Below are 25,917 nucleotides of genomic sequence, written 5' to 3' on the forward strand. Positions count from 1 at the left end.
TTATGCAGTATTTTCAGAATCATAATATAGTTAGTAACTAGTTAAAGGAATAAAACTAAACGAATCTTGTCAAGATTGATCATAACAATGTACTGCGCATGCGCGAATGATAAACTCTATCACGACCCCGGGAGCTGCTGAGTCATTAAATACTACCTGGAGATTGAAGATTAAAAAAAAAGAAAGAAAGAAAGAAATCAGATTTTACATTTGGACATGTTTCTTGACTCTTTGTGAAACGAGACATATCAGTCGGGGCTGTTTCGTTTTGTTTTGTTTTTTTCTCGCTGAGAGGATTTAAGACGACGCGGCTGTCAGGAGGAGGGAATCCTCTCGCTCCTCTTTCGTCTCCGCTCCTCTCCCTCTCTCCTCCCGTCCCGCTGTGTAATTCATTATTATTAGAACATCGCCTTTGAAGGAGTCGTTGTGTTGTTGCAGGGAAATCGGCCATGTCACTCGCTGTTGTTGTCGTTTCTTCCAGGAACAGCGGCTGTGGTGAAATGTGTGATCTTTCTGGGAGGACCGTGAAAGCAGCGCGGCGGACAGATACCAGTGAGTGAGCACCCAAAGCGGCTAAAACCCAAACACCGGCTCCGCTCGGGGCGGATGTACGGCTCACCGTGAGCCGCACGGTCCTGCCGACTGAGCCTCATCCACCCCATCGGGCTCTGTCGGCCTAGAATTAATTTTGTATGAGTGTCTAACGCCGTTAAGTGTCAGGGAGCAGGTGTTTCACTCCGTTTTCTCGCCTTGTTGCAGCAGATTCCCAGGCGGAGTATCCCTGCGCTGAGAGGACAAGATAGTCCAATGAGCGTCTCTGAGCTGGGACACAACACAGCAGCGACATGGCACACTGTCCAGACCCGTGGTGAGTTTATTCTAAGTGCTGGGAAAGCTTGCCTGCGTATAACACATATAACACAGCTGATGAACCCCCTCTGACACCTCAGCTATTCAGACTGCACACCACTAATAGAAATATCCCATTGCATCTCACTTATTTGTACTGTAAACATTAGGATTTCTTTGATCCAGATGAAATTATTGTTATAGAGGATCCTCCCAGTCCATCCTCTGCTGGAGCTGACTGCCACACCCACCCAGCTCCAGTCAGTCAATGCACCAGTTTGGCCTCTGCTGCTGAGTCCAGGGCTCCTGATGCTGAACAAGCAGGAATAGTTTGTTTTATGACTGCTAACGCGTTGACAGGTTAATTTACGGGTTTGCCTTGCATAAGTGAAAATCTATGTTGTCCCCCTACGTAGCCACACACTTCTAGAGGGAGCTGCCTGGTGCGATGCTCATGCATAGAAGCAGGAATCACCCGGGGAAAGTGAGAGTCGCCACTAATTTGAATATTGTCGCCTCAATTCTGTTCGTTTTAAGGGTATGATTTTCTACATTTAAAGTATTGGTTACAATCAGATTAATAATGTAATTTAAAGGCTATAATAGTCAATGACATTTTTGTTAACCTCTTGCGTGATAGTAACAGGAAACAAAACATGTACAATTGGAACCAGGCTTCAATTCATTATCTTATATTATCACAACTGAATCCACTAGAGGCATTTAGGACAGAAGATTTATGCCAGGGGGGTTCAAATATAAGACTCTGTCCCGTCGGCCAAAACCAGTCTGCAAGAGGCTCCAATCTGAGCCACCAAGCAAATGATAAACATTTCAAAGAAAGCACTGATTTTTAAGCATGTTCCTTCAGCGCAGCAGACACAACACAGCACTGAGACCAAGGCTGAGAGATCAGTGATGCTGCTATGAATGCATCACTCCCAAAATCATGTGACCACATGACCCTAACCCATTAGGGTGAATTTGTAAAAAGCTGCATAATGCAACAGCTATATGAGAAGTTTTATGGACATTTCACTGTATTTTGCACGAGAAGGTTTCATTCAAATTGGCTTTGAGAGTGCAGTCATTTTCTATAGTAATTGTTTGATTTTGTGAAAATAGAAAACGTTTTCATCATGGATAGTCTGTGCCACAACAAAGAACAACTTTAAAGGTCATTGCCATGTTCGACAGCCCTGGTCTAAGCTAATTGTTCTTGTTTTGATGCAATGACAGACATTCAAGCCTTTGTGCATGATTAGATGGTGACTGGTAAATACACAAAAATAGGTCAATAGAATGTAGAAATACAAAACATTAAATCGAGATAATCAAAGAAAACAACCACACATATAATGTAATTAGCAATTCTTGTATTGTCAATATTGATGTAACTGTATTAAACATTTGACTATAGCACAGATCTAGTGTTCAATTCACCAACAATTTAGGACTACTGTGCAGGAACACTTGTCGTAAACTATTACTATATAGTAGAAATATAGTTACTCTATATTCGTTTATTGTCAGGGCATGGTGTAGCACCGTCTTTGGTGTCCCCCTCTAGGAAACTGATCTCGAAAAAAATCATTGTGTCTGTGGGCCCCCCTCCCCCCTCTTGATGGTTCAAGAGGGACCGTCGATCCTCTTTGTAGCTGATCTCACATCAGTTTGAAAATGAGTGGCGCGTCACCCCGCTGAACTCACAGCACATCAAAATGTTCAGGTCAATGTACTGGAGATCAAAAGGTATTGCTCTATGCAGACTCAAAATGACACTAATGGACCATTAACAGATGGACATAGCGAGGCGTCCGCTCTCATGTTTCTTACAAACCTGAACCTTGATCAATAGCGAAAGCTAACCTCGTGTCCACGACCGTTGAGATTCAATCTGACACCTCGTTTTCTCCACGGCTGATCTTCTGAGTTCATGTCAGGTGCTGCCTTGTTCGCAGACGAATTTACATTGTGAAAGTCGCACATCTGATAAAACACAATATGCTTTGTTATCTAATAGGTTGCCACGGGTGACAGTTCGTCATGAGTGCATCGGCCTGAGGTCCTACCAGGTCTCTCCCCTCACGTCGGTCCAAGAGGTCAAACAGTTGCTCTTTGAGGAGACGAACCTCCCAGTCAAAGAGCAACGACTGACTCACAATGGCAGAACGGTGAGTCAGTCTTTGTTTGTAAATGACGAATAAATGTGATCAACTTCTTGTTACATCATATCTTTATCACAACAAAGCAAAAACAAATACATTGGCTTATAGTTGTTTATGTTATGTGCATCCCTTTACTTTTGTTTTGTCAAGCTATTGTGGGATTATTTATTCTTTTCCTACAGTAAGATGAGCTTTCTTTAGTTTAGCCAGGTACTCCGCATTACATTAATTGTGAGCAGAAGAGAACGGGCTGCTTTAATGACTCCTTATTGTTGCTGCAGGACAGATTCTGTCACAGTGAACTCTTCACAATGCCTTCACCGTTAGAAATGCTGTGGACTTTCTTTGCGGTATAGCTCGATTTTTTTTCGACTTCCGTTTCTGATCTTGTGCTTGATCTTGGCAAGATGACGTCCATCTGCTGCTGCAGTTGGTCGTCTGTCAGCTGCTGTATTATTCAGCCTGTGATGCGTTGTTTCTCTGGGTAATGCAGTGTAATCGAGCTTAAGCTGGGATGGCTGCCGTCCAGTGATCTGACTCATGCTCTGCATGGGCAACATGATCATTCTATCATTGTGCTTTAAAACAAAGTCGGTTGTAGGAAAAGCATCTGTGTGTAATCATGTTAAAAAAAAAAAGAAAAGCTAAATCACATGATTGACTTTGGTATCCATATATTTTCATACGGTCTGATTTAATTAATCATGTTTGTCTTTTCAAAAATGTATATATTTCAAAAGAAACAGTCATATTGGCATTGTTCATTTCATCAATTATTTACAGTCATAAGTGGAGTGGTAGTTTGTGACAGTTCACTGGCCTAACATGACTGCAGTTGACCCTGTGTGTCGGGGCTCAGATGATGGAAAGCACCAGCTGGTGGTCAGTGCGCTGCAGCCCCCACAATCTCATTCACAGGAATTAGCTGTAAGCCACACCTACAAAGCTGCGGTACAAGGTCAGCCTGAACTCAAAGTCATAGTTCTGAATTTACATCTGCCCACGAGTTCAGTCTCAGGAAATGCGTCCTCGGAAAAATAGGTACCTCTTGTGCCCCGTGGAAGCAATTCTGTTTATTTAAAGTTTAGAATAAATAAAGATGTGCGGCAGTGCTTCAAGCAGGAGTGCTGTGCTTTTTTAGGAGAAACTGAGAGGTGAGCTCGCCCTGCTCACTGTCAGTTATTAAAACCTTCTTCCTAGTAAATCAGCGGCCACTTTCAGTCAGAAGCTTTCAGTCCAGTGGCCAAGTACTAAAAAAACGAATAAACTGTATATCAACGTTACCACATGTAGACTTAGATAGGATACAGATGGCTAAAATATAAATAAATAGTTTGTATTCTTAGCTAAATATTCCAATTACAGTTTACAATCGTTTTAAATCATTTTACACAGAGTAAAGAAAACAAATGGTTTATTACAGCCTGGAAGGCATAACCCCATTATTCAGCCTAATCCAGAGGTTATTGTGTTATTGTCAGGTAAGAGATAGGTTGTAAATAAATTCTATATTGAGTCCAGGTTTGAATGAATCTGTGTTTTGTTATGGTTATATCTTAGCTTCTCCAGTGCGATCGTAGAAAGCACCTCCTCGGTGTTGTTCCAAAGAAAAAAAAACAAACGCCAATTACCTGATCAGGATGTCTTGTGACGACACGTATGTAAGATATGGCCTGGAAAATATGTGTCCAAAAACTGCTCACAGACTTGCATGACCAAAACACATGGCCCCATGTCGCTGGATCACGGCTGCATCTTGGGCATTTAGGACAGATGTCGGGATCAATTCTGGCCAGTTTTGCATTTGAATGGTCAGTTGATAATCGTTTTATCAACATTTTCCACTTATTCAGTGTTATTTTAAGCATTTATAATAGGAAGATTTTGAAGAGACTAATATAAATACATTTTCCATATGTGATTTAATTACAACATATTCTATTTTTATTTCAATGCCTCACAGTGTTGAAAGCTTGAAAGAGTACAATACAGCAGGCGTGAGCACTGTATGTTGCACGCACATTAAATATTGATGCTGTCACAGACTCATCCGGTGATCATCGCAGCGATCGCAGTGAAGGTGATGACGGGTGGGGGAGGGGGAGGGGGGTTCTTGTCCACAAGCTCAGTTTGCCAGCCAGCATGTTCATGTGCACAAGTGCTGAGCGCAGTGGGCTGCAGGGTCACCTTGAACGGCCCCGGGCAGCAGCACAGGGAGGCTCCGAGCTGCACTGATCCTGAAACATTCACCGGGATGAAGACTGTTGACTGACGCGTGGCAGCAGCAGTGAGAGATGTGAAGACGAGTCAGTAAACGGTTCTCATAAAAACTAGACTTCTGGTTGGCTTGTGAGACATACAGTGTTCATGAGTGTAATGAGTCATAAAACTGTCTATAGAAGAAGTTGTCTAAATATATCTCAATGTTTATGGACTCATAGGGCATCATTGTCTGCCGAAGCATTCTTTCAGTAATTTTGGAAGTTTTAAGGATTTAGGATTTATGTGATCTTTGCACGTCTCCACATGCTGTTCTCTTTGTGTAATATCCACCACACGCTGGTGACTGTTGTCGATGCAATGCCTCCTGGCTGTGTGCTACTATGTACTCTCGTATTTGCGTCAATCCTCAACAGCTGGATGACAGGGTGCAGATTGGCACCCTGGTGCCTGCAGGAAGCCCAGAAGTGTCTGTCACTCTGGAGGGAAGAGGCCTAAAGGGAGGAGGTGAGATTACACACGCCCGCACAATGTCTGCATTTAAACCTGTTTATATAACGGTGAAGCTTACCCTATTTTATGTCCTTAACAGGGAGGTTCGGACAGACGACACCTCCGTTAGTCGAATTTTTGAAGGATATTCTGAGGAGGTACCCTGAAGGAGGACAAATTCTGAAAGTAAGCACTGTGCTACATTTTTACTTCTGTGTTTCAGTGAACCGAAAATACAAAAAAAAAAAGCTCTTGTTTTTAACGGGTACTTTCCTGTGGTCATGTGCTCACTCATTTATTCAATACAGCCAAACAATGCCACTGCTTGTATTTAAAAGCTCAGCAGGTCTATCTGTCTGTTGATACCGTTTTGTGGAACACAGAGAAATATAGACGTTGTTTTAACACATAGTACATTTGTTATTTACTGTGGTGATATTGTACGAACACACGTATAAGAAACCCTCGGTAGAGATATTTCCAGAGAAGCCTTTGTGCAGACGATACAGACAAAGTACTGTGAGATTTGGACAGAGCAAATCTGTAAAGTCTGCACAAAAACAGAGGGCAGACTTGTGTTTTGGCTTCAACTTGCTGCCGTCAGCTGTATTACCATGACGCTGCACTCTCTGCAGACTAAATGGTTGAATCCCTAATGGGTCCATATAGTCCAATTATGCCCCCATTTCCGTGCAAGGGTTTTTTTTGGATAAAAGCATCCACCGGATCGGCTGATGTCACCATGCACTCCACTCGCAAGATCCCGTCTCCTATAGATTAATCCCATTCCTCTACCTCTTTATTTTGAAGGAGCTGATCCAAAATGCAGAGGATGCTGGAGCCACAGAAGTCAAGTTTATGTATGATGAGACGGAGTACGGCGTGGAGTCCTTGTGGTCGCCTGATATGGCTCAGCATCAAGGTTAGTGGTTAGAGTTAACCACAACGAGATTGATAGTTGACGCTGCTCTTTAATCAGAGGCCACGAGTTCAAGCTCTCGTGTTGGCAAGAATCCGCCCTGCTTGGGTTTTGTCTGGCAGCTGATCTGTGGCTGATCCTCTGCTCTGTCTCTCTTGATTGCAGCGAAAGGCTGTTATTTACAGGAAGAATACAAATTATTACATGATTAATTGTACATCTGTGACTTTCTTTGACAGTTTTTTTTTACTACTCACAGGAACAGCTTTGTACGTCTACAACGATGCCGTGTTCACTGCGGAAGACTGGAATGGGATTCAAGAGATTGCAAGAAGCAGGAAGAGAGATGACCCCCTGAAAGTTGGACGATTTGGTATCGGCTTCAATTCTGTGTATCACATCACAGGTGAGAATTGTTAGAATTGTGCAAACAGCATTTGTATGGTTTTTTGCACGAGTAATAATCAATATTTGAATCTCGGCGTTCTTTATTCTGTGGAACTGCCGGAGACGTTCAACTTTGCAAGTTGATGTTAGTCAAAGTGGAATTGCTCAGTTGTTCAAGTGCCTGTCGTTAAGTCATGGTCACTTTGAGGCATATGTGTTCAAATAAAGCTAATTATTGTGTGTTTGACAATAATGTTACAGTACCATTAAAAAAAGTCAAGTGAAAAGAATTTGAGATATTTTCTTTTCGTGGCAGTAAAATCTGTAATTTTACATGAGTAACAAGTAAGTAGTGCTTTAATATTGGATAGTTTACTTTATAAACTGTTGTTGTGAATAGAGGGGAAATATATTTCAAATATATTTGAATGTGGCCTTTTTGAGTCAACAAAAACTCCAGAAGTTGGGAATGTTGTTTTTTTGTATTTTGTGTCCGACAGTAATTTAGTTTAGTTTCAGCCTACGGGGGATCATTGCACACTCATTGAGTGTTGGTTGGTTGAATCCAGAGATCTAAATTATGAAAAGGCTGGATAATAATGACATTTGTGTGCATTTGTTGATTCACCAAATAGCAATTAGCATTAGGGGTATGTGTGAACCTTTTTTATTTGTGTTCTAATCAGTATAATTTTTCCTTTCAGATGTTCCCAGCATATTTAGTGGAGATCAGATTGCCATGCTGGACCCTCATCAGACGCTGTATGGCGTGAATGAGTCTGGGCAATGCTGGAACCTAAAGACGGACAGTAAGGAGATCACAGAACTGGCTGACCAGTTTGCTCCCTACTTTGGGATCTTTGGCAGCTCTGAGAAAACCATCAAGGACGGCAGCTTTCCTGGAACTCTGTTCCGCTTCCCTCTGCGCATGAAGCCATCCCAGCTCAGCAGCAACATTTACAACAAAGAGAAAGTGCTGGAGCTCTTTGAGTCTTTCAAGGCGGACGCAGACACAGTGCTCCTCTTCCTCAAAAGTGTTCAGAAGATCTCCTTGCATGTGCGTGAGTCCGACGGGACAGAGCGCATGTTGTTTCAGGTTACAGCAACAGAGAATACCGACGATAAGCTAGAGAGACCAAATGCACTGAAGACTCTGGGTCAGGCTATAGATGGCTACAGCAACGGCGTCCCCAGCTCCTCCATCACATGTGTCACTTACCAGGTCAACATAGAGACTCAGGACGAAACAGCGAAAGAAAGTCAAAGGATGACTTGGCTGGTATGTAATGGAGTTGGAGGGAGAGGTTTGTGCCCTGAACTGGACTCTCTGGCAGACGATTTGAAATTCATGCCTACCATTGGCATTGCACTGCCTCTTACTCGGCTCAACCAAGAGGACAAAGGCGCCACATGTGGTTTCTCAGGACGAGCGTTTTGTTTCCTCCCTCTTCCTCCTGGGGAGGAGAGTGAGACTGGGCTTCCAGTTCATGTCAGTGGCTTCTTCGGCCTCACGGACAACCGCCGGAGTATCAAGTGGAGAGAAGTGGACCAGTGGAGGGATCCAGCTGCCTTGTGGAACGAGCTGCTTATAGTCACTGTCATCCCGAGGGCTTACTTTACTCTTGTAATTGAGGCCATAAAAAGGTTACAGACAAAAAAGGACCAAGATTTTCCATTGTCTCCGGCAGGGACGTACAGGGCCTGGCCAGACCCCCAGCAGGTCAAATCTCGCTGGAAACCCATTCTCCAGCCGTTGTTTCAAGACCTGCTGCAACAGGAAATCATCTATTCCCTCAGTGAGAGCTGGATCAAGGTGGACCAGGCTGTGTTCTCGGAGCTGGACACGGACAAGGGTATTTCAGAGACTGTGATCAACTACCTCCAAAGCTCAGGAACACAAGTGGCGAAGGTGCCCGCCGCAGTGGATTCTGTCCTGTCTGCCTACCTGACAGAGTCGAAGGAAGTGAAGAAGGTGACTCCTTCTCTGCTGCGGCAGGTGATGAGGAAGTGCAAACACAAAGGTCCCTCGCAGGAGAAGCTGCTGCTTTTGGAGTTTGTGCTCAGTGACACCAACTACAGTGACCTCATAGGACTTGAGCTCCTGCCACTGCAGGATGAGACCTTCACAACATTTTCATCCTCTGTCAGTGAGAAGGATGCCATTTACATTGCCTCTGAAGAGTATCCCAGGTAAAGATTATGAAAGGCTTTACCAGTCGTACACTGAATTAGTGTGATCATGGTACATTTTATGACACATTTTTGTGGAACAGATTTCAATGTATTAATCTAAGCAGCAGTATGTGTAAAAAAAGAAAAAAAAAGAAATGCAAATTTGTTAAAAAGTTCTGAGTGGTCGCATGATGGGCTGTGATTTTGATGCCCACTGAGCAACAGTGGTCCAAATCACGTCTTTAAGACATCATTTCCATACCTCCAGAAGACGTCTTCAGAGAAGCCACAAGGTTTTCTTTGTACGTCTTTCCTGAACATTGCATGGACGTTTCGTTTGGACGTCATATGAACGTCCAAATAGGACAGGACGCAATGAAAAAGATAACATATCAATATGGCCATATCTGGAATCAAACCCAAACCTTTTTCATCTCAGGCAAGACTACTATCCACTGGACCAACAGCACACTCTAGAGCATGTTGATTCCTACAATAATTTTGTAAGCATGTCACTTATATATAACAAGCTTTCAAAGTTTTTGATTAAACCAACACTGTGCCCTAGATAACATTGATTAATAAAATGCTTTTCTAATCTTGTCATATATAAGTGACATGCTTTCAAAATTATTGTAGGAATCAATATACTCTAGAGTGTGCTGTTGGTCCAGCAGATAGGCGTCTTGCCTGTCATGTAAGAGGTTTGAGTGTGGTCACAATTCCTATTTATTTTTTTTTTCATTGCATCACATCATCCAAAGGTTTTGTTTGGATGTTCACATGATGTCCAGGCAGGACATCCATGCTTTGTCCAGGGAAGATATACAAAAAACTTTCATTATGGCTTCCCTGAAGACGTCTTTTGGAGGCAAGGAAATGACATCCTAAAGACGTGATTGAGACAACTTTTTGCTCAGTGGGTGGATTCAGATTTGGCACACCTACTGAATATACATGCATTTTAACTTTTCTGAATTCATTGTGTCATGTGCCAACCAGCAAAACCATAGGAAGAAAGGCTGCGGTTGTCTGCCATGTTGAAACAAAATTATTTGCAGAGACAAAAATAAGTGTCAGAAGTTATATTCAGGAAACATAAACAGCTTGTTGCAGTATTCACATACAGAAGAACAGTGATTTTAAACCGGCTATCATAATCAATGCATATGTGTGTGTGTGTATATATATATATATACGTATATATACGTAATGTTGTGGGACCTGAGTAGGAATCTTAAATCCTCATGTATATATACTCGTAAGTTAAAAGGAAGTTAAAAGCTACACACATATACGTTATATATATATCTAATCAAGAATAAAAAAATATGCCATCCTATCCATTCCCCCTTTTTAAATGTACTTTTTAAAGTTACTTCGAGATCAATAAATGCACGGTGATTAGATTAATCTTAAAGCAACACTGCCCCCATCCCTGTAACACAATCTTTGTGATTCACAGTAAATATATATCAAATAAACGCCAATCAAAATAGCTCTAATATAAACCACAATGTTTCCCTTTTTTTTACAAAAGAATAATAGTAATATTCATAGCTCCAAGGTATAGACTTTATAAAAGCAGTTCTAGTGATGTCTCTGGAAGTTAAAAGCTACACACATATATGTAATATTGAATTTGGTTTTATCCTCAGATCTCTCTACCCAGGACTGGAACATCGTTTCATTCTCGATAGTATGAAGCCAGCAGTATTGGGCAGTTTGAAGAAAGCTGCCAAAAGCCGAGGTAACTGTCATTTTAACATCCAAATTATGTGCATTCATAATTTTCTTTCCAACGGTGAGCGTGAATCTTTCATATAAAAAAAAACTATTGTAATCTTAACACAATGTGAATCTTCGTTTTCAGACTTGTCAGGTTGGGATTAGTCACAATGAGTGCCATTGTTGCATTTGTTTCGAGATTGTTGTCATGTGAGACTGAACGCATATTGAATAAGCAGACAGAGAAAAAAACAAACAAAAAGACAAGAACGACAAAAAGGTCTTGCTGTTGAACTATGCAGATCCCTATAATGACCCATTTGTGTGACTCAAATGTGACGACACTGGAAGACTCTAAAAGTCCACGACTGCAGATCTGTGCTATGATGATTATGTCGCAGTGGCGTGCGGTCAGGGGAGGCAGGTGAGGCAGGTGAGGCAGTGCTTGGACACAGGAAGGTTCCTCTATCCATCTCTATAAAAGACACTTTCTTTGTACGACAAATATGTTCCTGTGTTTGTTTGTGTTGGTGTAATTGAAAGAGGAATGCTGATGGGATATGACGCATTGCCAATTGCATGTTGTTGGATGAATAGTGAAATAAGATGGTCTTTTCAGTTCTTACGATTGTAAATTGAACTCCAGAGGAGTCAGTGCCTCACCAGCCATGAACCTCACCGCACGTCACTGCTTTGTAGGTTATCTGACTTTAGGCATGCTGTTGAAGCACGTGGTCGTGCTAATCTTAAGTAGTCCAGCACAAGACATTCAGCGTGGTACGGTACTGAGAGATGGTTCAGGAGTGAGTGACAGAAAAGGGGAAGACAGAGGGTAAATTCTAATTCATTGCCAATCCCACATTTGAAGAGCCCACCTGTGCTGAGGATTTAAGATTCCTACTCAGGTCCCACAACATGGCCTGGCTTCCCCCTCTACACGTGTTTCACTCCCTCTTTTTCTGCAACAGGAATTGTCAACATCATCATTGACTCTCATCAGGCTTCTCATTTATGCTGAAAGGTGTCAGTGATGATTTTATTTTAATGGCCATAATGTCAGAACTTCCTCTGTAACTTCCTCTGTTTATGTACATAGGAGCTCAAATTTATAAATGTATTTGATCTAAAGCACAAAAGAAAGCAGTAAACTTAATCTTACATTTCTTAAATCTGCACTTTTAATTACAGTGCAACAATTTCTTTGGGGGTGCTCAGGTAGGTACTACAGTGTGTGGCACAATTTAAACAGACTTATCATTGTTATTATTATTAACCCCAACTAATGTGTGTCTCTGAATACTCACCCTGGTAACTCTTTACAAAGAATTCTCACTGGTATGAGAGGCAATAACAAGCAAATCATACTTGTAGATCAAGGCAGACATGAATTGACACCATTCACAGTTATTTTCACAGGACACCATTGGTTTTTCATCAAACATTTTGTTGCTTATCTGTGCAGTGCTTCACTATAGTCTTGCAAATGTTGTGTGCATGTATGGCAAGATGTTTGCATGGTATACTTCTGCAAAATAACTCCTGTATTGCCTTGTGTTTGATATTGGGCAGAAAGAAATTTGACAAATTACCTGACATCTGTCCCAAGAAAGTGTGTTATACTAAATATATATTTGGTCAGAAGCTACGAAAACTACCTTTCAGATATATATATAAAACAACAACAACAACAAAACATGCATACATTACATTTAAAGGATCAAGTTATTATTGAATTCTTTTTCCTATATTACGCAGTAACCTAACCCACCTATTGTCAGCCTGATTTGAAATATTTCCTCGTGTGTAAAAAATAACCATGGCTAATTGAAATGCCCTTCTCTCATGACAGGAAGACCCTGTACTCAGCTACAAGTAATGAACTCTGAACGGTCAGCGCGACTCATCAAGGAGATCCTCTCAACAGCCTGGCCTGCCAGAGATTTTAGTGTCCAGTGGGAACCTGGCAACCAAGAGCTGAAGCATCCTACTGTTTCCTGGCTAAAGATGGTTTGGAAGCATCTCTACATACATTTCGCTGATGATTTGAATACATTTGAAGACATGCCTTTGATCCCACTTGTGCCACTTGAAGAAAATGTGGATGTAGTTCAACTTCTGCGTCTCCGAACTCCATCCCCCATCATTTTTGTGGATGAAAAAGAAGCACCACTTTCTGAGAAAGTCTTTGACATCACGGAAAAGCTCGGAGGGGTGGTGATAAAAAAGTTGGATTCATGTTTGCAGCACCCTCTGCTTAAGAATTACATTCACCCATCCTCGCCAGGTATTCTTCTGCAGATTATGGATAGATTGTCAACACAGCGATTGTCGAGCCAAGTTGCTTCTTTCTCATTCAAAGAGAAGATTGCACTCAGAAACTTTCTTGCAGGACTGTCAGATATTACAGAGAGAGAAAAACACATCCTACTTGAACTTTCTATTTTTGAGAAAGTGGGAACGTGCTCTGATGGTAAAGCAGCATTTACGTCACTGAGAGGAGCCAGAGCTTTACATCACAGGGCCAAGTACCCACCAGAAGTCAAATTATCTGAAAATCTTGCTGCATGCTCTGATGAGGAATCGATTCGTCTCTTCAAGATGCTAAAAGTTGAACAAATAAAAACTACACAATGTTTGAGGATGATTGTTCAGGATATTGAGAATGGTTTCTACACAAAGGATGAGATGACTCAAATTGTGCTTTGGGCACTTAAACATCTGGCCTTTCTAAAGAATGAAAACTCAACAGTGATTGGATGGCTTTCTGCTCTTAAATTCATTCAACTGCCTTGTGGGAAGTTAGTCAAAGCCTCAGAGGTTTTTGATCCAGACCTTGAGATTTTACAACATCTGTTCTACATGGAAGAGAAAGTCAGGTTTCCCACAGGTACTTTCACATCATCTCCAGACATTCTCCATTCCCTCAGACAGCTGGGACTAAGAAATGAGGTACAGCTAACTGAAAAAGATGTACTTCAAGTTGCAAAGAAAATACAGGAGTTACAAAGCCACGAGGAACCTGACTGGGAACTCATTATCAAAAAAGCAAAAACACTCCTGCAAATCCTAAACAAACAAACTAAGCTGGTAAAATCAGCTGAAGCTCAGACATTGTTGCTGAAACTGAAATGGGTGCCTGTCTGTAAAGAAAGACCCCCGACTTACCCCAAGTCCCTCGCTTGGGTTGGAGATATTCTCAATATCTGCTCCTTGTCAGAGATGTGTGAAATGTCCCATGCAGTGCTTGTCGGATCTTCAGTTGCAGTGGTTGAACACACCTCTGCAGGTATGAAGAAAGCACTGAAACTCACTATCGAGCCACAGGTAGATCAAGTTTTACAGCATTTAAAAGCAGTGAATGACTGGCATAAATCTCAAGCTTTCACCACAGAAGATTGGTATCATTTCCAGCAGATTTTGTTTGAGATTTATGGTTTCATGCAGGCTCACCTTGAGGATGCAAGAGAAGCAATGAAATCGCTGCCTTTTGATTGGGTGTGGACTGGAAAGACATTCTCGTCCCCAGGCCAGACAGTGCTGAAACCCCTAATTGATCTGGACTTGCAGCCTTACCTTTACTCACTGCCAAAGACCATCAGAAAGTTTCACAAGCTCTTCAAGTTTTGTGGTTCAGTTGAAGAGGTTGTCTCAAGTCATGTATTTCATGTCATTTCCACCATCCAGCAAAGATGTGTAGGAGAAATGACCAAGGAGGAAAGCAAAAGAGATATTCTGCTTTTGATCAATATCTTGAGATGGCTGTACAATAATCAGATACAAATAGAGACAAACATGCACGTGCCCATCTTTTGTTATAAGGACCAAAACAAATTAGCAATGAAGCCGATTCACGAATGCACCTACTGTGACATAAAGGTTGATGATTTGAATGACTTGCTTGAAGACGCTTCTGAGCCAATCATCTTGGTTCATGATGACATCCCAATGAAAACTGCAGAGTGGCTGAAGGTACCATGTTTGAGCACAAGGTTGATAAACCCTGAAAATCTTGGTTTTGAACAGTCAGGCCAACAAGAGCCTCTAACAGTGAGAATCAAGAATATCTTGGAGGAATATCCATCTGTAGCAGACATTTTTAAAGAGCTCCTCCAAAATGCTGATGATGCAAGTGCAACAGAGTGCAGTTTTCTCATTGACTTGAGAAAAAATACCGACATTCGGGAGAATCTCCTTGATCCTGGCATGATTGCTTGCCATGGACCCTCCTTGTGGTCTTTCAACAATGCTGTATTCTCAGACACAGACTTTCTGAACATTACACGGTTGGGTGGATCAGTGAAGAGATGCGAAGCAGACAAAGTTGGAAAGTTTGGCTTGGGTTTCAACTCTGTTTATCACATTACTGATATTCCCATCATAATGAGCAGAGAGTTCATGATCATGTTTGATCCAAACATCAATCACATCAGCAAGCACATCCGAGACAAATCTAATCCAGGGATCAAAATCAACTGGAGCAAACAACAGAAGAGGTTGAGGAAATTTCCCAATCAGTTCAAACCATTCATCAATGTCTTCAACTGCCAGCTTCCGTTGGCTCAGGACTCCCCTTACAAATACAGTGGTACCCTGTTCAGACTCCCATTCAGAACAGAGCAGGAGGCATCAGTCAGTGAAATCAGTAGTCTTTACTACAACACAACAGATATCTATTCTCTTGTTGATGAGTTCAGCATATGTGGCCATCGGTTCATTCTCTTCACACAGCATGTTGGAACGATGGTCTTAAAATACCTCAAGTATGAGGAACCAAATCCAGCAGGAGCACAAGATGTTGTTGTGATCAGCAAAAGCGTGTGGTCATCCAAAGCATCATATGGACCACTCAGTATCCTCAAGTCTGCAGCAAAGGTTATGAAGAAAGTAGGCAGCACCAATAAGGTACCTGCCGATGTTCCCAAGTCTGGCTGCATCATACGTGTTGTGGTGGAGGAGTTTCATAACGTGTTCAAACGCATTGTTGATCTTCATTCCCCACTGTTTCGGGGTTCAGAAGAAGATCCTAACCAGTATTTTGAGATGGCTGCGAAAGGTGGTCCTACGAGAAGACTAACTGATGAGATGCCCCAGAAAGCAGTTGAGGTCACCAACTGGCTCATCTGTTCGTGCATGGATGCAACCGAGGCACTAAAGTTTTCCCTCAGTGACAGTGGAAAAAGACTTGGATTAGTGCCTTGTGGAGGAGTAGCTGTTCATCTCTCAGAAGAAGAGAACCGGAAATGGACAGTGAAGACAAATGCTACACCGATTGGAGAGGTTTTTTGCTATTTACCTCTGAGAATCAAAACAGGCCTGCCTGTCCATATCAATGGCTGCTTTGCAGTGACTTCCAACCGAAAGGAAATTTGGAAGACTGACACCAAAGGACAGTGGAACTCTGTGTTCATGAGGCATGTCATTGTTCAGGCGTATTTAGCAGCACTCACAATGCTACGGTCATTGACTGAAAGTGGAGAACTGCTTGAATACAACTACTACGCAGCATGGCCAGATCCAAGTCAGGTACATGACGACTTCACCCTGATCAGTCAGGGTGTCTACCAAGAAATAGCCAAAGGAGGTGATGGCGAGCATGCAAAGGTTTTTTCAGATGGAAAAACCTGGGTGTCGATCAAATATGTCAGATTCCTTGACGATGCATTGCTCTGCAGGCCAGACATTGGCCCGGCTGCTTTCAAGATATTCTTGAAGTACCTCAAGAGGAGTGGCTCGCAAAACCTCTGTGCCGTTGAACTGCCTGACTGGGTGAAGGAGGGTTTTGATGATGCAGGCTGCAAAGGGAAGTTGATGGAAAACACTCTGACCGAGAAGCAGTTCTTTTCAGATGTTTTTTTCCCTCACATCCAGGAAATTGACAAAGAGCTTAGAGATCCACTGATGCATTATGTTTTGAACGAGAAACTGGAAGATTTTGCATCAATCCTCATGGCTACTCCATGTATTCCATGCTCTGGTCCCAAAAAGGAACTTGTGTTGCCTTCAAAACTCATTCACCCAGAAGGAAGAGTTGCCAAACTGTACCAATGTGATGATGGAAGATTTCCAGAAGGGACTTCTAAAGACTATCTAAACCCAGTGTGTTTAGTGAAACTAGTGCAGTTAGGTATGGTCAAAGACGATCTCTCATGGGAGGACCTGATTGAGCGTGCACATTCTGTGATTGACCTCAATGAGAATGACCATACAGCTGCCTGCTTTCGAAGCAGTTTGTTACTCAGTCTCATTGATGAGAAACTAAAAATGAGAGACTCCGGCACAACTGAGCATTTGGAAAAACTTCAGCACATCAAGTTCCTTCCATTCCTGACCAGGCCTGCAGGTTTCTCTCTACCATGGCATGGGAACAACTTTTCCCCAACCACATTGTTCTCTGCTAGAGAACTCTTCACAACTGAGCACCAGGACACGGTGTGTCTCATGAAGCCAATCCTTAATGAGAATTCCCCATCATTCAAAGGTTGTGGTGCAATATCACTGGCTGTGAAAGACTGTCTTGGTCTGATACGGAAGCCCTCAGTTGGGCTAGTCATCAGTCAGCTTAAAAAGCTGTCCGAGTCATTTGATGGAGTCACTCTCTATCAGGAAAACATTACAAATGCATGTTACAAGTATCTTCATGAGGAAATGCTACAGGATGAAAATGCAAAAGAGGAAATTGCTGAGGAGCTGAAATCTTTCAACTCTATCCTGGTGGAAAACACATATGTCAGTCCTTCCAAAGTTGGATTCTATCTGAATTTTGATGCAGCTCCACATCTTTATCAACTTCCAAATAAATACAGAAACAGCTGCCGGGAGCTCTTTGAAAATGTTGGGGTACAATCCAGTTTCACAGTCGACGATTTTTCAGCAGTTCTGGAAACTGTGAAAGAGGAGTGTGGGCGAAAAGGCCTTACTGAGGAAAACTTCCAGTTGTGTCGCAGAATTATCAGTGAAGGAATATGGAGCTTGATACGTGACAAGAATCAAGAATATTGTCAAGCAAACTATGGTGGGATATTGTTACCTGACTCCAATCTAACACTGAAGCCATCAAAATCACTGTGCTATAATGACTGCCCCTGGATCAAAGTCAGAGATTCAACTGTAAAATACTGTCATGGGGATATTCCAAGAGAGGTAGCTGTGAAACTGGGGGCTGTTCCAAAACGTCACAAAGCACTGGAGAGATATGCCTCAAATGTATGCTTTACGCCACTTGGCAGTGAGTTTGGTCAGAAAGAAAAATTGACCAGCCGAATCAAAAGCATTCTCAATGCCTATCCATCAGAAAAAGAGATGCTCAAAGAGTTGCTTCAAAATGCAGATGATGCCAAAGCAACAGAAATTTATTTTGTTTTTGATTCAAGGACTCATCCCACTGACAGAATATTTGATGACAAATGGATTCCAATGCAAGGCCCCGCCCTCTGTGTTTACAACAATCAACCTTTCACAGAAGATGATATTCGAGGCATACAGAATCTCGGAAGAGGAACAAAAGAGGCAAATCCAGGCAAAACTGGCCAGTATGGCATAGGATTCAACTCAGTCTATCACATAACCGACTGCCCATCCTTCATCTCAAACAATGACATTCTGTGTATCTTTGATCCGCACGCACAGTATGCTCCTGGGGCGACATCTGTTAGTCCTGGAAGGATGTTTCGAGACTTGGACTCTGACTTTAGATCTCAGTTTTCAGATGTTCTAAATCTTTACCTTGGAACTCATTTCAAGTTGGAACGCAGTACAATGTTCAGATTCCCGATCCGCTCAACAGGGATGGCGAGGACATCAGAAATCAGTTCCGTCTCTGCGTCTGACAGAATGGTGCAAAATCTTCTGGATAAGTTGAAAACTGATGGAGCAGAGCTTCTGATGTTTCTTAACCACATGGAGAAAATATCAATTTGTGAGATTGATCATGCATCTGGGGAACTAAAAGTGTTGTATTCTGTGACAGCAAAAATAACAGATGGTGATCGACTAAAACGGAAACAGTTTCATGCCTCTGTCATTGATAGCGTCACCAAAAAGAAACCGCTCCCTGCTATCCCTGTCCAACAGATAACCTACACATTGGACATTGAGGACACAGATGGAAATTTAACTACATGGATGATCTGCAACAGATCTGGCTTTCCAAACATTGAGAATGTCTCCAAAAGTGTGATCTCAGCTCATAAAAATGAGGACATAACTCTATTTCCACGTGGAGGGGTAGCTGCATGTGTAAGCCACAACTACAAAAAACCCCACAGAGCCTTCTGTTTTTTGCCCCTTTCACTGGAAACTGGCTTACCTTTTCATGTCAATGGGCATTTTGCCCTGGACTCTGCAAGGAGAAACTTGTGGAGAGATGACAATGGTGTGGGTGTGAGGAGTGACTGGAATAATAACTTGATGACATCGCTTATAAGCCCTGCCTGCGTGGAACTGCTAATTCAGCTTAAACGTCGATACTTCCCAGGTCCGGATCCAACGTTGACTGTGCTACAAGGAACACCACTTCATGCCGTGAAGGATACATTGAAGAAGTACCTGTTTTTTTTCCCATTCAACAGACTTGACATACAACCTGATTGGTACTGCTTGGTCAAGGCCATATACATCAGTATCCATACAGAACAGAAGCGTCTGCTTCCAGTTGTCAGAGCAGCACAAGTTGACAACACTGATGTGCATTCTGTTATTTACATTTCATGGGTCAATACATCCACTACAAACAAGGGCAGAGCTTTTTTTGATAATTTGCTACAAGATGAGCTTCAACATTTGAAAAACACCGAGTACAACATGACCTCAAGGAAGTCTGTGGCTGAAAATATTTATCGGTTAAAAACCCTGCTTCTTGATATTGGTTTCAACCTCATTCACAGCTGTGATGAAACATCAAGTCTCTACTTGTGCTTGGAAGATGCAGGTATTCCCGTCAGTTATGTCACACCAAGTGATGTCCGTAACTTTCTCCTTACGTTTTCATCACCAGACACAACTTGCCATGTTGGAAAACTTCCCTGCCGTCTCCAACAGTCAAACTATAAGCTTGTTCATAATGTAAAGCTTCTTGTTGACTACTGTTTCAAAGATATTGACATGGATGAAATCCACATTGAAGGTTTGCCTCTGTTGATAACGATGGACAACATGCTTCAGGTTTTTGATTCCAAAAGACCAAAGTTCCTGACAACACATCATGAACTGATATCATCAAGAAAAGAGATGTTTATGAATACACTATACAACAGGTACAGCACCTTTCTGTTGAATGCAGGAACTGCAAAAATGTTCGACATCAGCAGCTTTGGAGAGTTACTAGGCTCCGCTCTTCCAAGAGAGTATCGAACGAAGGCACCTGTGAAATGGAGGGACACCTTTGCAAGTGACTCGTGGTTGAAAAATGTCTGGACCTTTATCAGTGAGAATATTGCTGTTAAAGAGGACCAGGGAGACAATAAACCCAGCTTTGACACAGTGATCGACATTCTCAAAGACTGGGCTTTATTACCTGGCACAAAATTTTTGGCAAGAGAAAGACTAGTTCTACCTGAGCACGATGTGCTTTTACCTTTGAGTTTGATGAACATTGCCATATTTCCGCAAGGACAAAATGACAAAGTCTTTCATACACTGATGAAAGCAGGGTGTATTCAGCTTGCTGTAAACAAAATCTGTGTCAAAGAGAATCCAGTCATGCTTTTTCTCAGACAACACACAGCAAATATTGAAAATCCATCAAGTGTTCTGAAAGCTGTAGAGTACATGATACAGACGTCGGCATTCAAATCTGCAAACTTGACAGAGAAGGACATTGAGGCTCTCCTCTTGTATTTCAGCTGCAACCTCCCAAACCTCACACAACAAGATGCACAGAGCCTGAAACTTCTCCCATGCTTCAGATCAGTTAGTGGGAGGTACGTCAGCATTGCTAACTATGCGACAAACTATGTTCTTGCTAAAAATGTTCCAACTGCAGACATAGAAAAATGGGCTCACACAACCTCCTTTGCCTTTCTGGCCGATAACCCACAGTTGAAGGAGCTGTACACATTTCTTGGCTGTGTGCCAATTGACGACTTGGAAATTTACCTTCAGCATCTGCTGCCGAAGTTTGACAGTCTTTCCCATGATGCCAAGGTGGAACACATTGTCAATTTGAAGGAAATTCTTTTGTCAATGGAAGAATCATCTAAAAAGAAGGATCAGCTCTATGAGAAATTGGAAGGCTTGTCATTCATATATGACTATTCAAGCAGACTCAGGCCAACCAAGTTTTTCTATGATGAAACAGTGAAGGTGTTTGAAGTTATGCTGCCTGCAAAGTCATTCATACCAAATGACTTTTTTAAGAAAGTAGAGCAAGTGTCAAAACCCAAGAATGGGACACTATCGTTGTCATCATGGATATCCTTCCTCAGAAATATTGGTCTCAAGCATGAAGTGTCACAGCAGCAAATTCTTCAGTTTGCTAAAGAGGTCAGCATCAAAGCTCAAACCGAGAGCTGGACCAAAGAAAAAGTGCAAACCACGGTTGATGTTCTTCTGAACCACATTTTCAAAGAGAGGACAGATTTGTTCCAGGGGACATTTCTCAAAGAACTCTCAATGATACCTTTCCTGTGTCCAGAGAGAGCCCCCAAAGAACTGGTCAAGCTTCACTCTCAGTACCAAGAGATGAGTGGCACACTACCTTTGATACGTTTCAGTGGGTCTCAAGTGAATCCCAAATTCAAGCAAACCGATATTATTCACTTGCTTTGGACGTCTTGTCCAATTCTGCCTGAGAAAGCCACACCATCAAGTATTAAGGACCAGGAGGAGAACACCCTTACTGGGCAGGAACAACTGGACCAAGTGCTAAGCATGTTGGGTGTTAACTTGGACCCGCCACTAGATAAAGTCATAAGCAACTGCAAAAACATCTGCAACATATCTGGTCCAGATGGTGAAATGGTGAAAACCAGAAACAAAGTTTTAAGATCGACGTACGAGTTCCTCAATGCTGATAAGAGAGATTTCTGTCATCAGCTTCGTGGAGTCGCTTTTGTCATGGTTGAAGATGGCTGGAAATTGCTAAAACCTGAAGAAGTGGTTATTAATTTGGACAATGAATCTGACTTCAAACCCTACTTGTACAAATTACCTCTAGAACTTGGGACCTTTCATCAACTTTTCAAGCTTTTGGGCACGGAAGACGTTGTGTCAACCAAACAGTATGTTGAGGTGCTTTGGCGAATTTACAGAAGTTCAGAGGGTAAGCAGCTTGACCCAAATGAAATGAGAACTGTGAAAAGGGTTGTTTCAGGCTTGTTCAAATCTCTTCACAATGATCCTGTCGAAATCCGCAAAGACCTTGAGAGTCTCAGAGATTTGATATTTTATCTGCCAAGCCATGATGGCAGATTAGCAAAATCTAGTACTTTAGTGTTTGATGACGCACCACATTACAAGAGCAGGATTCAGGGTAATGTTGGGGTTCAAATGCTTGTGGACATGAGTCAGTGTTACCTAGGCAAAGATCACTCTTTCCACACAAAGCTTATCATGCTACTTCCTCAAAAACTGAGGCCGAGACTGCTGAGTAGCATTCTTGAAGAGCAGCTTGATGAAGATTCCCCAAAGATGTGTCAGTTTGGAGGTCTTTGTTCACTTCAGGGCCGCCTTCAGCTGTTGCTGTCATCAGAGCAGTTCATCACAGGGTTAATCAGAATAATGAAGCATGAAAACGACAACGCGTACCTTGTGAATGAAGAAAAAGCCATACGTCTGTGCAAAGCACTTTGCGAAGGACTAAAAGTTTCCTGTTTTGAAAAACTTCAGACAACTTTAAGAGTGAAAGGATGTAGTCCGATCCCACACAGTCGCAGCGAAACGCTGGCCTTCCTCAAGCGGTATGGGACATCTGTGATCCACCTCTACATCCAGCATTCAGACAGCAAAGACATTAACTTTCTTTTGGCACTTGCTATGACATTGAAGTCAGCCACAGACAACTTGATTTCTGACACATCTTATCTGATTGCCATGTTGGGCTGCAATGACATCTACAGAATCACAGAGAAGCTGGACAACCTTGGTGTCAAGTATGACTCAACGGAGCCTTCACAACTTGAGCTTCCCCTGCCAGGAACCCCAATACCAGCTGAAATACACCACACACTCCTAATGGACCCACTGAACGTGTTCTATCCAGGGGAATATGTAGGTTATCTCGTTGACTCTGAGGGAGGAGATATATATGGATCCTATCAGCCCACCTACACCTATGCCATCATTGTTCAGGAAGTGGAAAGAGAAGAGGAAAACACGAGCTTCCTTGGAAAATGCTTCCAGATTGACATTGGTTACAGTGAGTACAAGATAGTCAGCTCCCTTGATTTGTACAAATTCTCAAGACAGGATGAAAGCACCCATGTGCGGGACACGAGTGCCCCGTCCACCCCCACAAGCCCAGACTGTCGTACCACTGGTCTACGAATGACTCCTCCTGTTTTTGCTGGCAAAGAAAACCTCAGACCTCCACCCCAAAAACAGTCTCCCAAGAAAATCAAGCTTAATGCTTTGCCTGAGATTCTGAAAGAAGTGACCTTAGTCATTGAGCAAGCTTGGAAGCTGTCAGAGATGGAGAGGAAAAAGATAATCCGCCGATTGTATCTTAAGTGGCATCCAGACAAAAATGCAGAAAATCTTGACATCGCAACAGAAGTCTTCAAGCATTTACAGAACGAGATCAACAGGATGGAGAAGCAGTCTCTGGCTGATCAGCTGAACACAGACAGAGCTTCCAGGAGACCTTACTCCACATCGTCAAGCCGCTTCCAGTCAGAGAAGTTCTCATATCAAAGGTTTTATTCGTCATGGAACCAAGAAGCAACAAGTCACAAATCGGAAAGGCAACATTTCAGGGAACATACAAGCTATGCAGGTTCATCACACTCCCATCGTTTCTTTGTGCCCCCAACCTTCAAGACTGTTGGAAACCCTGTGGAAGCCCGCAGGTGGTTGAGACAAGCCCGAGCAAACTATTCTGCTGCTCGCAATGATCTGCATAAAAATGCCAACGAGTGGGTCTGCTTCAAATGCTACCTGGCCACAAAGCTTGCACTGATAGCTGCTGACTATGCAGTGAGAGGAAAGTCGGACAAAGATGTAAAACCAACTGCCCTTGCTCAAAAAGTGGAGGAGTACAACCCTCAGCTGACCGGCCTTTCCAATGACGTTCAGATCCTGGAGGGATATGGAGTGGACAGTTTGAGGACCCGCTACCCAGACCTGCTGCCATTTCCACAGATCCCCAATGACAGGTTCACATCCGAGGTGGCGATGCGGGTGATGGAGTGTACCGCACGGATTATCATAAAGCTTGAAACCTTTGTGCAGCAAAAAATCTGATTCTGTTCCATGAGTATGCATAGAGCCTCTGTGAAGTTGAGCACCTCCCTGGCTGTGTGCAATACGGATCATATGTACCACTTTGAAAAAAACTGAAATGTCGAGCTGGCAGCTTAAAGTACATATGCAGTTTCTACATTGATGCCGTGACTGTGGCCTATGCAAGTATGGTAAATACAAGTACGGCTCTCATAACCTATTAGGCTCTCCTATACGTTAACTGTAAGATGTGAAAACACATATGCTGTACATACTGATGCTTCAGCAATGTTTTGTTTACTGAAGTCCCCACATTGACAGTATTTGAGTTAGAAAAAGATGCTGATTTTTTTTACTTTATCTTTTATAGAAAAAAAAACAAATACTAACTATATTTTCTTGCTAATGAAAACCTGTTGAGTGTACATGAAGGATGAGCTTGTAGTATAATAGATTAGTTCTGTCAAATATTGCTGTTCCTATCATGCAATATTTCCTGTTTGCTCAGCAGAGAAGATACAATCATGTTTGTACAATTTTTTTTGTATGGTTATGGCTCTTTTCATATGATTTCTGTAAATGCCGAACATCTCTGTCATATGAAGCCAGTCAATTGTTTATGGACAAAGCACTTTTTAAAAACTCTATATACTGGCATTTTTATAGTGTTTCCGTCTCCTCAGCAGCTTGGGAATCTCAATTCTGAAGAAGAAACATTTTTCTTACTTTAAATTTTTTTTTTTTTGGTCAACATGTTTGTTTGGTACTCGGGGGTTTCTTTGCATCGTACATCATGTGTTTATGTGAACCACATGTTCTCACAGCTGGAGAGCAGGATTGCTGTTATCACTGGAGAGATGCCAAGGGTAGTCGCTACTGTCGCTTAAGTCATCTTGAAGGTTTTGTTTTACCAAAGAGAGTTAGACATTGTGGTGAAGTAAAGAGCCATAACTATGCCGTAATCAGAGACAAAGATTACATGTTAATTCCCGTTAGCATAGCATCATGTTCATACATGTTTTGAGTGATTCAAACTTTTGGATTGAATAAATCATCTGACGCTGATGATTTTTTTACAGCTTTATTTCATCCCTTGAATTGAAGTCATGTATAACAAATTACCAGATGTTGTAAAACTCACATTGGAGCATAATTTCAATTGTTTTTCTTAGTATCTGTGGTCCTATTACACCTCAAGCTTGAGGTGACTCGGTCGAGGGCGTCTCCAACAAACCTTGAAAATGATTATAACATACATGTTGATGTACACTGTGCCATAGCAGGCCAAATAAATTCCTCTCAGATGAAGTGTGTCCATTTGTCCTTCCAAACCTATTGAAAAAATGACTATTATATTATCATTATTAGAATGATTTTGCACCTGTAGATGGATTACGTCTTTGCAAAGCCACATAAAATACATCTTGATAAATCCACACAAAAGATGCTTTCATGTTAGTCACTGCTGGTTGTGAGTGGTACTTCTCAAAATTTCCACGAGATGGTGTAAGAGAGTCGAACTGGGACTCTCAAACTGCACCACTTCAATCCCAAACTCAACCCCCAGGACAAAACAAGAAACAGGAGCCTAAATATATGATCAATGAA

At 42.1% G+C, this 25,917-nt stretch overlaps 1 protein-coding gene across 2 annotated transcripts; it reads left to right on the top strand.

Moving 5' to 3' along the window:
- Positions 1–448: 448 nt before the first annotated feature.
- On the top strand, positions 449–25,848 carry sacs (sacsin molecular chaperone). 2 transcript variants are annotated; one of them, XM_080507638.1, is made up of 11 exons: positions 449–552; positions 763–868; positions 2,873–3,023; positions 5,654–5,744; positions 5,830–5,915; positions 6,540–6,651; positions 6,908–7,054; positions 7,740–9,225; positions 10,866–10,957; positions 12,124–12,150; positions 12,785–25,848. In XM_080507638.1, the coding sequence occupies exons 2-11, from the start codon at positions 846–848 to the stop codon at positions 24,328–24,330; spliced, it is 13,761 nt and encodes a 4,586-aa protein (XP_080363764.1). In that variant the 5' UTR covers positions 449–552; positions 763–845; the 3' UTR covers positions 24,331–25,848. The 2 variants fall into 2 exon arrangements, with proteins under 2 accessions (XP_080363764.1, XP_080363763.1); XM_080507637.1 differs by having other exon boundaries at positions 451–552; positions 760–868.
- Positions 25,849–25,917: the final 69 nt, after the last annotated feature.

This window comes from Blennius ocellaris (genome assembly GCF_963422515.1).
Source record: "Blennius ocellaris genome assembly, chromosome: 2".
Lineage (NCBI taxonomy): Eukaryota > Metazoa > Chordata > Actinopteri > Blenniiformes > Blenniidae > Blennius > Blennius ocellaris.

Bases quoted from the DNA above. Each gene is read 5' to 3' on its own strand.
- sacs (XM_080507638.1), top strand. From the start codon at position 846: ATGGCACACTGTCCAGACCCGTG. The intron at 3,024-5,653 runs GTGAGTCAGTCT...AATCCTCAACAG, and splicing joins TGACTCACAATGGCAGAACG to CTGGATGACAGGGTGCAGAT. The intron at 6,652-6,907 runs GTTAGTGGTTAG...TACTACTCACAG, and splicing joins TGATATGGCTCAGCATCAAG to GAACAGCTTTGTACGTCTAC.